General features: G+C 32.4%; 1 protein-coding gene across 5 annotated transcripts in view; it reads left to right on the forward strand.

Annotated features, from left to right (window-relative positions):
- CACNA2D1 (calcium voltage-gated channel auxiliary subunit alpha2delta 1) overlaps window positions 1-16,017 on the forward strand; it is a 524,117-nt gene that overhangs the window by 492,353 nt on the left and 15,747 nt on the right. For all 5 annotated transcript variants that reach the window (XM_017883995.1, XM_017884005.1, XM_017884019.1 and 2 more), the window contains 11 exons: window positions 3,335-3,432; window positions 6,389-6,476; window positions 7,529-7,591; window positions 8,273-8,376; window positions 9,248-9,334; window positions 10,549-10,616; window positions 11,014-11,052; window positions 12,539-12,610; window positions 13,843-13,995; window positions 14,098-14,150; window positions 15,711-15,766. In XM_017883995.1, the coding sequence (XP_017739484.1) occupies window positions 3,335-3,432; window positions 6,389-6,476; window positions 7,529-7,591; window positions 8,273-8,376; window positions 9,248-9,334; window positions 10,549-10,616; window positions 11,014-11,052; window positions 12,539-12,610; window positions 13,843-13,995; window positions 14,098-14,150; window positions 15,711-15,766 (881 nt within the window). The remainder of the gene's footprint in view (window positions 1-3,334; window positions 3,433-6,388; window positions 6,477-7,528; window positions 7,592-8,272; window positions 8,377-9,247; window positions 9,335-10,548; window positions 10,617-11,013; window positions 11,053-12,538; window positions 12,611-13,842; window positions 13,996-14,097; window positions 14,151-15,710; window positions 15,767-16,017) is intronic.

Below are 16,017 nucleotides of genomic sequence, written 5' to 3' on the forward strand. Positions count from 1 at the left end.
GTGAGATGGTATCTCATTGTGGTTTTGATTTGCATTTCTCTAATGACCAGTGATGATGAGCTTTTCTCATATGTTTGTTGGCTGCATAAATGTCTTATTTTGAGAAATGTCTGTTCATATCCTTCGCCCACTTTTTGATGGGGTTGTTTGTTTTTTTCTTGGAAATTTAAGTTCTTTGTAGATTCTGGATATTAGCCTTTTGTCAGATGGATAGATTGCACAATTTTTCTCCCATTCTGTAGGTTGCCTGTTCACTCTGATGATAGTTTCTTTTGGTGTGCAGAAGCTCTTTAGTTTAATTAGATCCCATTTGTCAATTTTGGCTTTTATTGCCATTGCTTTGAGTGTTTTAGTCATTAGGTCTTTGCCCATGCCTGTGTCGTGAATGGCATTGCCTGCATTTTCTTCTAGGGTTTTTATGGTTTTAGGTCTTACATTTAAGTCTTTAATCCATCTTGAGTTAATTTTTGTATGAAGTGTAGGGAAGGGGGTCCAGCTTCTGTTTTCTGCATGTGACTAGCCAGTTTTCCCAGCACCATTTATTAAATAGGGAATCTTTTCCCCATTGCTTGTTTTTGTCAGGTTTGTCAAAGATCAGATGGTTATAGATGTGTAGCGTTATTTCTGAGACCTCTGTTCTGTTCTAGTGGTTTATATGTTTTTTACCAGTATCATGCTGTTTTGGTTACTGTAGCCTTGTAATCCATCAGATAAACAGAACCAATGACAAAAACAGCATGATTACCTCATTCAATGCAGAAAAGGCCTTCAATGAAATTCAACACCCCTTCATGCTAAAAACTCATGATAAACTAGGTATTGATGGAACATATCTCAAAATAATAAGAGCTATTTATGACAAACCCACAGCCAATATCATATGGAATGGGCAAAAGCTGGAAGCATTCCCTTTGAAAAAGGCACAAGACAAGGATGCACTCTCTCACCACTTCTATTCAACATAGTATTGGAAGTTCTGGCCAGGGCAGTCAGGCAAGAGAAAGAAATAAAGGTATTCAAATAGGAAGAGAGGAAGTCAAATTGTCTGTGTTTGCAGATGACATGATTGTATATTTAGAAAACCCTATTATCACTTCCCAGAATCGCCTTAAGCTGATAAGCAACTTCAGTAAAGTCTCAGGATACAAAATCAAAAAAAATCACAAGCATTCCTTTTTTTTTTTTGAAACAGACTCTCGCTTTTGTTTCTCAGGCTGGAGTGCAATAGCGCGATCTTGGCTCACTGCAACCTCCACCTTCTGGGTTCAAGCAATTCATGTGCCTCAGCCTTCCAAGTAGCTGAGATTATAGGTGCCCACCACCATGCCTGGCTAATTTTTTGTATTTTTAGTGGAGATGAGGTTTCACTATCTTGGACAGACTGGCCTTGAATTCCTGACCTCGTGATCTGCCTGCCTTGGTCTCCCAAGGTGCTGGGATTACAGGCACGAGCCACGGCGCCCGGCCATAAGCATTCCTGTACACCAATAATAGATAAACAGAGAGCCAAATCATGAGTGAACTCCCATTCCCAATTGCTACAAAGAGAATAAAATACCTAGGAATACAACTTACAAGGGATGTGTGTGAAGGACCTCTTCAGGGAGAACTACAAAACACTGCTCAAAGAAATAAGAGAAGACACAAAAAAATGAAAAAAACATTCCATGCTCATGGATAGGAGTAATCAATATCATGAAAATTGCCTTACTGCCCAAAGTAATTTATAGATTCAGTGCCATCCCCATCAAACTACCATTGACTTTCTTCACAGAATTAGAAAAAACTAAATTTCATATGGAACCAAAAAGGAGCCCATGTAGCCAAGACAACCTAAGCAAAAAGAACAAAGCTAGAGTCATCATGCTACCCTATTTCAGAATTATAAATTTTATTGAAGTTTTCCCCTTGAGTGCATGTCTTTTAATATTATATGTGATAAAACTAGAAGTGCTACTGTATCCCAGAGTAACTTGGAAGTCTCAAAAAGTACAGAATTTGTATGATTATGTGAGGAAGGGAACAAGGTGCTTTCTGCATTTTTTTAATGTAACATTACTTGAAAGAACAAATTACAGAACTATGGTTATTCAGACTTGGATGCTCAGCAGATATTTTCTCAAAAATAAATCAGATGAGCCTTTTACGTCGAAGAAAACAACTAAGAGTATTTGCTGCCAGTGACAGAAACTGAGCTTTCAAACAAAAATTAGAATTTTGGGAAAGTTTATACGCTACTATGTACATGATACCTTCCCAATACTTAATAATGAGTGTAATTTGTCAATATTGTATAATGTGTCATTATTTGGAAGTTGTACACAACTCATTTTGTAAATAACCAGTTTATGATTCTACAAAATCACAGATGCTTAAAAGATTAAAGTTAAGACAGAATATGGAATTTTAATGTAACAGAAGACAAAAAAAAAAAAACTATTAATGTTGTTTCAGATTCTATGTTACAACTACCCATCAATAAATTACAAATAAACAAGTTTGAGTATGTTATCCAAAAAAAAAAAAAAAACAGCCACAATATCCGGCAAAAAACAAGCCTCTCGTCTCTGTGAGGACAAATTTTGTTTATGTACCAAAACAAAATCTTGCAATTGATTGCAGAGACATACTTGTCTTATCAGGAATTAAAGATAATTTGCAAATATGTAAAACACTGCCACTTTTTAAAATATTTTTTTAAATAATGGTAATATTTTATTAAAATATGTTAATATGTAATGAACTTTAAGATTTCTGTTTTTTTTATTTTCTGGGTTATTTTATTTTTTATTTTATTTATTTTTTATTTTTTTTATTTTGAGACAATCATAGATTCACATGCAGTTGCAAGAAATAATACAGACAGAATTTATATACCCTTTACTCAGTTTCCTGCAATGGCAACATCTTGTATAAGTTTAACACAGTATCACAACCAGGAAACTGACATAAATACAATCCACTAATATTATTCAAATTTCACTAGCTTTATATCCACTCAATTGCGTTTGTGTATGTATGAAACTCCAGGCAGTTTTTTAAAATTTTACTTTAAGTTCTGGGATACATGTGCAGAACTTGCAGGTTTGTTACATTGGTATACATGTGCCATAGTGGTTTGCTGCACCTATCAACTTGTCATCTAGGTTTTAAGCCCCGCATGCATTAGGTTTTTGTCCTAATGCTCTCCCACCCCTTGCTCCCATGCCCCAAGATTTCTTTGCAAAGTCTTATAGCTAATAAAAAAAAAAAAAATAGAGTTTTCACTACGTTTAATTACCCTGTAAAGTTTCGATTTTAATACCTAATATCTCAAAATGGTTTTTTTTTTCAGAGATTACTGCAATGACCTGAAAATATCGGATAATAACACTGAATTTCTTTTAAATTTCAATGAGTTTATTGATAGAAAAACTCCAAACAACCCATCATGTAAGTATGCATTAATTCAAAATGATTGCTTGAGTGTGGTTCTATTGGTTTATAGTATATCCTAGGATATGATAGTCATATTACTTTATGTTGTGCTGGTTGTTTATCTACTTTATAACTTTCTAATAGTAAAATGTAACAATTTGATCCTTAATTTTGCAAACTAAAGAAATGTTATTTCATTATTTAGTTACATCAAATTTTCAAAACAAGGTAATAGATTCTTTCAAATGGTTAAACGTAAATATGGCACGCTTATGTTAGCTCCTCTCAAATTTAGGAAATTTAATTTCGAATGATCTTTTGAAGATTTTTTATAGCATTTTGCCTTGTATATAGAGAAAACATACTTTTTTTTTTTTTTTTTTTTTTTTTTTGAGGCGGAGTCTCGCTCTGTCGCCCGGACTGGAGTGCAGTGGCCGGATCTCAGCTCACTGCAAACTCCGCCTCCTGGGTTTGCGCCATTCTCCCGCCTCAGCCTCCCGAGTAGCTGGGACTACAGGCGCCTGCCACCTCGCCCGGCTAGTTTTGTATTTTAGTAGAGACGGAGTTTCACTGTGTTAGCCAGGATGGTCTCGATCTCCTGACCTCGTGATCCGCCCATCTCGGCCTCCCAAAGTGCTGGGATTACAGGCTTGAGCCACCGCGCCCGGCCAAACATACATTTTTATAAATGTATTTATATCCTTCAAATAATATAATGAGTTTTAATATGGGTAGAATAAAAGCCAAAGTATAAATAAAGATATATCACTTAATGGTTTTCTTCCTTCCTGACATTCTATTTTCATCACAAGTTAACTTTATGTCTTAAAAAATTATGCTTCTGTAATTTTTCATTTATGAGGTAAATCAAGTTAAAATAGACAACAGAAAATTAGTTTTTAACCATTATATTTGTCTTTCAGGTAAATTTGCATCATTCGTACTCTAAGCTTAATAGAAAATTATGGATACTTGACTTTTAAATCATTAGAAAATCTAAATCTTTTTTTCTCCTAAAATATTTATTATAAAAGCACTACCAGAACAGATACTGTACAAATGGGAAATAAGAGGAAAACCAAATTCATGGCAAAATTTATCTTCATAAATAAAATTTGGAAAAGAATAAGTACACATATTTGACTTTTTTGGTTCTCTCTCAAAGAGGAGTCTCTTTGTTCTTCTCTCCCCTCCCTCCTTTTCCTTCTCCTCCTCCCTTTTTTTTTTCTGTTTTGTTTTGTTTGTTTTCAGTTATTTATCTTTCTATCAGGAAAGGTCAAACAAAGCACTTTATCAGTTATCAAAAAGGCAAAGCCCTTCTTAAAGCTGCCCTTAACTTCAATTTATTGCATATGACAAGAAATAACTTTCTAGCTCCTTCACTTTAGCACAAATTAGTTAGTGGCTTCAGTGAGCCACTCTGAAAACCTGTCATGGGAGCCGAAGTCTACATTGATCATGTCTTAACATGATGATTCCAAACCTTTCTACTCAGTACAAGCTCACTAAGACTGAGCTAGTGCCTTCGAAATGTTATTTTATGTCATTGTTTATTTCCTATTAATGAGTACTAGGCATTTCCGAGAGAACTGTAATAAGATTGTTGATTATTCCTGTAACTGGATACCAAAGTTATAAAACACTCTCATATTCCTTGCAAAAAGAGTTTATCAGAAATGTTTTTCTTAACATACAACTTTTCAGAACACCATGAAAATTGGAATCACTCATTTTTATTCCAAAATAATTGGAATCACTTATTTTAATCCAATTTTTATATCTATATCTATTTAGTTTTACCTAAAGGGATTGGAGGCAATTAGAACATTGACTTTCCAAATGACCTGTTTTTTAAATGATTCAGTTTCTAAAATAATATAGTAAAAAAAAGAGTGTCTAGAATGAATTAAAATTTATTCCAAAATAGGGATTAAATTGATCCTTTAATCCTGGGTGTAAGATATATTAACTTAAAATAATTAAAAGCAACAAAAATGTTTCCAGCCTATCTCACCACCACCTTGTATAGTAATAGGATGTTAAGAACATATATTCTTTATCTGAAAAGAGTCAAATTTTATCATAAATGTGAAATATCAGAGGGTACCTGTTAGGTTATTTCAGAGCTTAGTGGGTTGAGAGGAACGAGGAGAATGGGAAGAAGGCAGAGGTTTTTGTTTAAGAATATGTAATAATTGACCTTTGATCCTCATCATCTGTTTCCTCAATTATCTTTAAGCTTGGGCTAATATGCACTTCAGCTGCTCAAGAAATGACAAGCTATTATCTACTTTGGTATTGGTTCTGTGACCAATACCAGCAGATTTCAAAATCATTCTTGGGATTGTACTGCTCTGTGATACTCATTCCATTCCTTGCTCCTTAGTGGGTGGCATTGAACTTTTTATAGTCTTTCTTACTCCAAGATTATCCTATGTTTTGATATTTATGATAGAAAAGAATGAAAATAGCTTTTCTTATAACCATGAAAGTGAAAGTAGGCAGTAACTTTTGTTGAATGTTTTATTTGATAATTTCAGAGGCAGTTCTGTCTCTCTCTATATATATACATTTTATATACATAGATAAAATTTTATGTGTGTGTATACATTAAATTGTCACAAAATTATGGTGGTTGGGAATCACCATGCTACCATACAGAAATAAACAAAAACACAAAAGAAAGACTATTTCCTGTTTCTTAACATGCTTATTTCATATTTTGATAAAGTTTACAAAATAATTTGTCTCATTTAGAATTGATTTTCTGCTACTAAATCCATTCATTTCCTGGAAAATGTGAGGCAAGATGAACAATATAAAATTACAAAGAAAATGAATATGGAATATATTTTAAAATTCATAGAAATATCTACTCTAAATTGCCTTTGAAAATAGAAAATATATTTTTCATTATGGTCATAATTTTAGAACTGTGAGTGTAACTGATGATCTCCTTTTTCTGTGTAAGGTAACACGGATTTGATTAATAGAGTCTTGCTTGATGCAGGCTTTACAAATGAACTTGTCCAAAATTACTGGAGTAAGCAGAAAAATATGTAAGTATTTGTTCTTATTAATAAAAGTATATATTCTGCATTTCAGTTTCGTTTCTCCTGTGGAAGTTGGGTATGAGTCTCAAAAATTTACAGTTCATTAGTAATGTTTAATAATTATTTCTCAAGAAAATCACTGTACAGTTGTTGACAACTTGCATTTTCACTTGTGGGTGTTTTTCAGTACTAATGTCTGCCATTACTCAGCTTTTCATGCACATACACTTCAGGGTGAATAAACCAAATTAAATGGGCATGATTGTGTGTTTCTGTTTGTGCTGAAGTAGGATTTCTAGTCAGTGTTTATTTGGATTTCTAATAGCACTACCATACATCCAGTCAAGAAAATCTGAATATGATTCTTATTTATAATCTCTTCTCCACCCCATTTTCAGTCACTAAATGCTAAATATTTCTCCTAGCAATGTTTTCTTCTCTACCTCATAATCAAGGCCCTAAGATCCCATTTCTAAGAAATCACAGCAACTGATTTTTCTGCCTTTAACGTTCTCCATTCCTCCACACGCAGCTCCTAGTCAATTCTCCATACAATTTGTATTTACCAGAATCTAACTCCTAAAATGCAGTTCTAAGTTCAAGATACAGGTGATGCTCTCTGACATGGAATTCAAAATCATTCATTAGCTGACCATTGAGAAACTTGTACTTGAAACTTTACCTCTTACTGTTTCTCTCCTTTTGTCTTATGTGTTTTTTTTTTTTCTATACCAAACAACAGCTATCTCTGGTAGCTTTCCCTTATACATTCTTTCCTCTCTACAAGTGATACCTTCCTGCTTTCTGTGTCATTGCTGTCAATTCATATTCTATGTTCAAAATGCACCTGTCATTATTTTCCTATGAGATGTCTTCCTTAAACATCCTTCAAGTAACAAATTTCATACATAATTTAAATTATTAAAACATTGTTGTGCATCTATTGATATATTTACTTCCTTTACTTTAGAAACTTTAGGTGTTGTATCACCAACACCTAACTTTGTATCTTAGAATATGTTCAATAGAACATTTCCTTCTTTTGTCTTCTGTTCCAGCAAGGGAGTGAAAGCACGATTTGTTGTGACTGATGGTGGGATTACCAGAGTTTATCCCAAAGAGTAAGTTCAAATAACATCTGTAAAAACAAGTACATTACAAAAGACTGCACCAAGGATTTGTACATTACAGCATAAGGAAGCCATTCTTCAAATAAACTGATTGCCGTTAGATTACATTGGAGCCATTGTTTACAGTATTTACATTATTAAAAGATTTTATTTCTCTGAAAAATGACATTATAAAATTCTGGAATGCTTGCTAAATATATTTATTACCAAATTTAAGAGACATTTAAAGAGATTTTTCTCTTTGTAGATACAAGCTAAACCAGTGAAATGAACACAATGATTATAGCCTATCAGCAATATTTATGTAGCACTTCATGGTCTTTCACTCTTCTTTGATGCATCTTGTCTCTATTATCTTCATGACAGTCCATGAAGTAGGCTGAGTAGTCACCAATGCTTACTAACATTAATTGACCTATTAACTTACTTGTCCTATTACCTGACTAGTAAACAATAGAGTAAAACTAGGAGTTAGCTTTTTCTGATTCTTAATTTAGTGCTATGCGGATGCATTGCTCAGTAATGAGTATCAGTTATGCTATCAATTACCACTAACTTCTTTAGACGTACCTGAAATGTAGGCATATCTGTAAAGCTCAGCAAGTCCACATAGGATAAAGTAGGTTATCAGATAGATTAAAGAATACAAATGATGAGCCATTTCCTCCTTAGGGCTGGAGAAAATTGGCAAGAAAACCCAGAGACATATGAGGACAGCTTCTATAAAAGGAGCCTAGATAATGATAACTATGTTTTCACTGCTCCCTACTTTAACAGTAAGTATTGCTTTGGAATTCAGCTTTTCTCAATCTTTTTAAAAATAAATTATTGCTACTATCTGCTTTCCCCCAAAGTCACTACATTTTATGTCAACTACTCAGAATAGTCATCATTAAAAATAGAGTATTTGCAAGGCATTAGGAAAATAGAAAAGAAACATCATTTAGTTGAAGAGGCAAAATACATACACAGCAGTCTTCCAATAATTTAGAGATAGCGTATCTGTCAGGCATGCATAAGAAGTAGAAACACATGTAGATAATCCCTCATATTACAACTGAAAATGTATTGAAAAACATTTAAAGAATTAAATAAAGTAGAGTAATTCCATTGACTAATTACATTTTATCAGTATTAATTATATAATTATACAATTAATAGCTTATCTTTTAAAATATTTTGAGTTATTTCCCAAAAACCTTGTAATTTAATCCCTGAATATCTTTGCACATAAGTACTATTTCCCTTTATTTTCATAAATGGGGAAACAAGTTCAGAGAATTTCAAAGTTTTACCCAGTGACATATATCTTAGACAAAGTCAGTTTTATGTATCCAAAATCAATCTTTCCACTTTACTTCAGCAGAACTCCCTAATATTTTAACAAATGTTGTGAAAGAAGATGTAACCAAGCTAATTAATGCCCCCCAAATCAATGAATACAAACCAATTCATGGATATACCAGTTATATATCCTTTGTATATAGTATATACAAAGGAAGAAGAGAGGAAGGACAGCACAAACATTTTTATGGTTTATAGATGCTAGAATTTTTAAGCAAAATACTATCCATCTGTATCTAACGACAGAAAATCAATATTATTAATCAATATATCTTGATAGGTGTTTATTTATTTATTTTTTAGAAAGTGGACCTGGTGCCTATGAATCGGGCATTATGGTAAGCAAAGCTGTAGAAATATATATTCAAGGGAAACTTCTTAAACCTGCAGGTAAGGATAAATATTAATTACAAAAACACAACCAAAATTAAATGTTACTTGGCATTTATGTTATAAACTGGCAATGTTTATCAAGGTCATCAGAAGGTCTCAAAAAAGGCATGCACACTTAAAAAATTAACTAAAATATAACTAGTTACCTGTGAAGTTGGGATAAAATCAAATTGATACTACATAGATTTGAGGAATTTTCAAAACTGTGTGTATGTTTATACTCTGACACAAATTTATGGAATCAGTATAATAATAAAAATTTTTAATGTTGGATTAGCAACCCCACTCCAGAAGTCTCTCTTAATACTTTAAAATACATACAAAGTTATATGGCCAAGGAGTTACATATTTGTACAAAAAAGTTAAGTTTCCAGCCCTGAGGGAAAAGATAAATATGGTATAATTATACTATATTCTACTAGGTGTCTGTTAAAGTGAATTAAGTAGGGCTCAGTTAAAAACTTGCTATAAAATATATAGAAAATGACTTTTGGAAAATAGGCAAGTAAACAAACATAGTAAAAGTGAGCATCAATGAGGATCGGAAGTGAGCTAGAGTGAGTACATACAATAAGGTTAAAGCTATTAGCTTTTTTGATTGTATGATTCAGTGTTTGATGAAGTTATAAAGGAGAGTATTTTGAGCCTTCCTGCTCCTCAGGGCAGCTTTACCCCATTAGTGGATCTATTACATTAATTCACTCCGTCACCTACTAACTCATCCACCTATTCCTTCATTCACTCAATTGCTCATTTACTTACTAAATCAGTTATTCTCTCAGCCATTCATTTATTCACCCACTCTCCTACTAACCCACCTACTCATCCATTCATCTGTTCACTCTTTCAGCTAAGATTTATTAAGCACCTACTGCAAGCACTGGTGGAGTTAGGGAAACCTCTTAAAATGTACCATTTGAATGACCTCAAGTTTATGAGGCTCTCCTGACACTAATGTTTTTTATTTAGCTTGTTGTATTAGTTAATTGGTCAGGTTGTGGCTAATGAATATACTCTTTTGTGAATATAAATTACAATTTATGTAATAGTTTAAGAGCTATTAGCATTATTTCTTAATGAAGAACAAAAGACTAAAACTTCTGTAATAAACTATAATCTGATACTTGCTATCAAAATAATTAAACTGTCATATTGCAAAAGTTGTATTACAGGTAATTATGCCTTTGAATTAATTCAAATTAATTTTTCAGTTGTTGGAATTAAAATCGATGTAAATTCCTGGATAGAGAATTTCACCAAAACTTCAATCAGAGATCCGGTAAGATAGTTTAAAAAAAATCTTATGCTATATTTAATGTTTTCAAAATTCAGTAGAAAAAAAGTAAGGTCTTTATACAAATAAACATAAGGCAAATACGTTTTCAGTACCACTACACTGAAGCAGAATTCTGAATTCCTATTTTTTCAAAGCTTTTGTTTAAATTAGTCAATATGTAATAAAAGTATTTGAAGGTTACAACATGCAATGCTAGTTTATATATTGATTGACATTTTCTAATTTTAAAGATAAAACTTCTGTTTCTTATGGACTAGACTGTTTAATCTCATTTTTCTACTGGATAAATTATTCCAGAATTTCTAATTATAACATGGTAATAATGTAATTAAAATCCAACTGCTAAAAAAAATGTAATAATCGGATTTTTGTCTTTCAGTGTGCTGGTCCAGTTTGTGACTGCAAAAGAAACAGTGATGTAAGAAAACTGTTGAAAATCACTTTTGAGTACAATATTTCCCTGTGTTACTCTTGCTAAGACTAGAATGATGACAAAAAATATGCAGGAATTTAATCAAAGGCTAAAAATTTCTACGGAAATGTGAAATAATATATTCCTTTGAATTTATATGCTTTTGATTTTGAACGTGAAATGCTTGAATTTTTAAAAATATGTATATGTCCTTGGAAGGTTAAAAAAGTAGTCATGTCAATGTGATGGTTCTCTTCGGCCTCAACGGTGTTACATTCTTTTGTACATATTTATCTTTAGCTCTATTTCTGGATAGGAAGTTTCTAACCAAAGCATCCCTATTGGTTATCAATGCAGTTTTCTCTCGCCTATCACACTTTCTCTAAATTTGTTCACACTGTATTATATAGTTATAGGAAAAATTTTTTTAACTAAACCCAGAAGTATTTCAGTTTATTATAAAGTTCTAGTTACATGGATTAAGTTTTAAGTTGTCTTGTATTACTTTCACATCTGTTTGAGAAATTGAAAAAGGAAATGTGAACTTTGTTCAAAAGTTGAAGATGCTCTAATTCTAAAAATTGAGTAACAATGATGAAACGATATTTTCTTCCAGTCCTCTTATGTGTGTCTGCATATCTCCAAGGGAAACAGGGGGTTTATATCATCTTTATCACTCCTACTCCTGTGGAATTATGAGCCAATAATTTCAATGATTTTTGTACCTTATCTATTTGACATAGACTATGAAGTAGCTGTTTTAAGAGCAAAAAATTTAGTAATAAGCTGCTTCCACATTAGGAAAATGCAATGCATTACATCCTCAACTTTGAAAACAATGTTTTTATTTGTGATTTTATTAAATACAAATTATTACATTGATTTTCATACATTAAAACATGATTTAAACTAGGTAGGAATTTATCCTATGTTTCAGGGTGAATTAAGTATTTTCTTAACCATGGACATTTTTGTTTTGCATTTTGCTTTTAATTCTCCAATTATCCAACTACATATTTTCAATCTAAAAATATGAAATAATTATAGTCTTATAGTACTGACGTGTTTTATGTCTGTGAAACAGGATAACTCAAATGATATTTTTTAAAATATCTTTTTGTTGAAATCCTAAGTATTTGTTTAAATCAGTTATTCATTATTAAATAATTTTCTCTATCCAGTTTTCTGGATCATTTAGATGACACGAAAGTGGTAAAAAGATTATTTCGAATTTGCTTTTATGATTTGTTCAGACTGAATTGACAGTCTCAAATGGATGGTTGGTGTTGGATTATCAAGCGTGATGGTTTGATATAAATCTATGCATGCCTTTATTTCACCAGAATTTCATGAACATATACGTTCAAGAGAAGATTGTCATTTAAAATTTTCTATTTTTTATTGCTCTAATCATGTACATATAATGGGGTAAAGACAATGCAACCTCCAAACCTTTCTAAAAATGTGTTAACTGTTCATTTTATTTTGGTAGGTAATGGATTGTGTAATTCTGGATGATGGTGGGTTTCTTTTGATGGCAAATCATGATGATTATACTAATCAGGTATGTGCCTGAAATAAGAGAGAATTAGGCTTTCCAAAGTGTGTTTCCCGGATGGACATTACAAAACCTCTTTCAGTGTTTTAGAAATTGATGAGTTGTTTTGTTTCTGTCATAAAATAATTTGTAAAATGCTTAATATTATGTAAACCATTAAGAAAGGCGTGCTAAGTCTAGTTTTTATGTTACTTGATTTTACATTTTAGTACTGGTATCATTAAAACATACAGTTCAGAATTGTAGCATGATATGACCTTTTTAATCTTTCAGATATTTAGAAAATTTTCACTTCAAAATTTGTCAGTTGATGATATCTAATTTAATATATAGCTGGTTAAAACTGATGTGATTTCTAGTCTCAAATCTGCAAATTAGTAGCACATAGGCTATTTACCTCATACAAGATTTTTAACAAATTTGAATTAGATGCCAACTAATTTCGCTTCTGAATCTGTATTCCTGGCTTCTCTTTTTTGGAAAAAGCAAAAGAGATCTCAACCCTGGGCTTTTTTCGTTTTCTGGATGACAGTGTTTATGGGGTGAAGCTGATTAACTCGTGATTGCCCCTTTAGATGGGACTTGTTCCAGTTCTTCACAGTCCCTACAAATTCTTTTTCTAGGCCAGCCTGCTCTCTCATTTATGCTACTTCTCCATTCCCCAGGGGGGGCATTTGATCTTTTTTTTATTGTATATGTTTAAGATGTAAAACAAAATGTTTTGATTTGCATAGTTAAGTGATTACTGAAGTCAAGCCAATTAACATATCCATCATCTCAGACTGTTAACCTTTTTTGCAGTATGGTAAGAAGACTTAAAATCTACTCTCATCAAATTTCTCATAGACAAAACAATATTATTAACTACAGTCCTCTGTCGTATATTGAATCTCTAGGCTTATGCATTCTACACAACTGCTTCTTTGTACCCTTTGACTTACACCTCTTCATTCCCCACCTCTGGGAGGCATTTGATTGTGATTTAGTGCTTAGTAATGTGTGTCCATTTCTTCCACAAATAAAACATCACACAGCCCCACTGAGTAATGAGAACACTTACTCTCATTTTGATTTGTTCACAGTGTCATATACAGTTTCTCATTTGCTTTTGTTTTTAAGCTCCTCAGTTGTAGTTCAGTTTCTTTGTATTATTTCTTTTCACTGTAGTGGTGATTCCAATGTTCATTTTTGACTTACATTTTAAGTACACATTGCTTTATGATTTTTTTCTTCACCAGATTGGAAGATTTTTCGGAGAGATTGATCCCAGCTTGATGAGACACCTGGTTAATATATCAGTTTATGCTTTTAACAAATCTTATGATTATCAGTCAGTATGCGAGCCTGGTGCTGCACCAAAACAAGGAGCAGGACATCGCTCAGCATATGTGGTCAGTAATATCCACAGTCTAATCAATTCTTCTCAAGAGGATACTCAAGTGTCCTCAGTATCAAGTAGACTACTGAAATGACTTTATTATTTTATTTTATAGCCATCAATAGCAGACATATTACAAATTGGCTGGTGGGCCACTGCTGCTGCCTGGTAGGTCAAAATTTTAGTTTTATTGGTAATGAAAGAAAGAAGTTGTAAAATAGAAAAGCATCTGATGAAAATATGGATTTAGGGGACACTCAAATTTTTTATTAAGGGAGTTAAGGTTTTTTCATTCTCTACATCACTTATTGGTAATACTGATATTTTTTCCTAAGTGAACACTATAAAATTACCATTATTCAGTTTCTCATATAAAAACAATGTTACGTGGATGTAAACTTCAACCTCTTTAGAGTCTTCTTTCCTCTACACATCTATTGAAATTCTTTTTCATTTGTATTAAGTATTTATAAAAGTATTACACCAATTTTAGGTGTATTGATCTGTAAGAAGTTACAATTTAATTGTCTTTAGTATCCAAGTTGGATGTCTGCATGCATCAAATTCATGGCATGATGGCAACCTTCTACCTCTTTACTATTGATATAAGTACTGGTATTGTTTTAGGGGCATCATGTTGCTGAAATGGATCTAATTGTTTCTTTTCACCGATTCTACCTTCCAAACCTCCCCCATCCCTCACCTGTAGACCCTACAACCTATGAAAATAAGACGTTCAAATGGTCAATTGTGGCACTGTGGAAAGTCTGGAAGATCACATTTCTTATTGTTTAGTTGTAACTAAACCTCCTGTTATGTCTGGGATCCATGATCTCCCTCTTCCTTCTCTCCCCTCTAATCTTTTTTTTTTTTTTTTTTGGTATCATCACACTGTATTGTTAGCCCTATTCCACGTAGATTAATGTACAATATTCATTTGATGTTAAGGTTTGCCCAGCTAAAATTAAGTGATGATATCATTAAAGCAGCAAGGAAGATTTTAGGATTTTAAAATTTTGAGATTTTTTGAAAGATTTAGAAAATTCTGTTTTACTCTGAAAAATGGTATTTTCTGATGTGATTTTATATATTAATTTCAGTAGGCTTTTAAAATGAATACTTTCTTTATCCTATATCCCCTCCCACCCCCACTTTTTTTAAACTAAATTCAGTTCTAGAAATTTGGCTCAGTTGTCAGTTACTGTAAAACTGAAATATGCCATATCTCTCAATATAATATATATATTTTGTTTCATGAAAGTTATATTACATATTTACAAATATATTCTATATTACAAAGTAAATAGTTAACAAATTCAAACCCATGGTATAAACAGTGTTGTTTCTTTGTTGGGGGCGGGGGCAATTCAAAAAACAAATGGTTTTAAAAGCTAAAATAAGGAGATGTAATGAACATAAAAACCTATGCGCTGCAACACTGACATTCTCCTTCTTAGAGTGAACACTGCTGCTTGATAACATTGCCTATTAGGCTTCTTAACACATTGTGTCTCACTTGGTCCAGAACAAGATCTGAACACTTCTGATTTCATGACTTCTTTGACACATTCAAGAAAGGTTACAATGTGTTATATAATTTTAAAAATACTTAAATAAAACACTCCTAGACTTCCCTTCCCAAAAGATAAAGGGAAACAGTATGTATATGTGTGCATGTAAAACACATTTTCCCTAGATTTTATTATTTTTTTTATTTGAAAAATTCAGGTCTATTCTACAGCAGTTTCTCTTGAGTTTGACCTTTCCACGACTCCTTGAGGCAGGTATGTAAATGCTCAGACCTTGTCACTGTCATAACAATAAAAATTATTTGGGGGAATACGCTTGAGTTCAGCAAATTCAGAGAATATTTGTTGAGAAAGAGAAAACAGATCACCCATCTCATAATTTTAGAGCTAGAAACTTTTTGTCCAACCTTTCCTAATGTCTTAGAAATTACTTAGGTCACATTGGCCTTGATCTCATAGCCATCATGTATTTAAATTAATTTATTCTATTGATATTTATCAGGCAT

Source organism: Rhinopithecus bieti, unplaced genomic scaffold (assembly GCF_001698545.2).
Source record: "Rhinopithecus bieti isolate Rb0 unplaced genomic scaffold, ASM169854v2 scaffold_1101, whole genome shotgun sequence".
Lineage (NCBI taxonomy): Eukaryota > Metazoa > Chordata > Mammalia > Primates > Cercopithecidae > Rhinopithecus > Rhinopithecus bieti.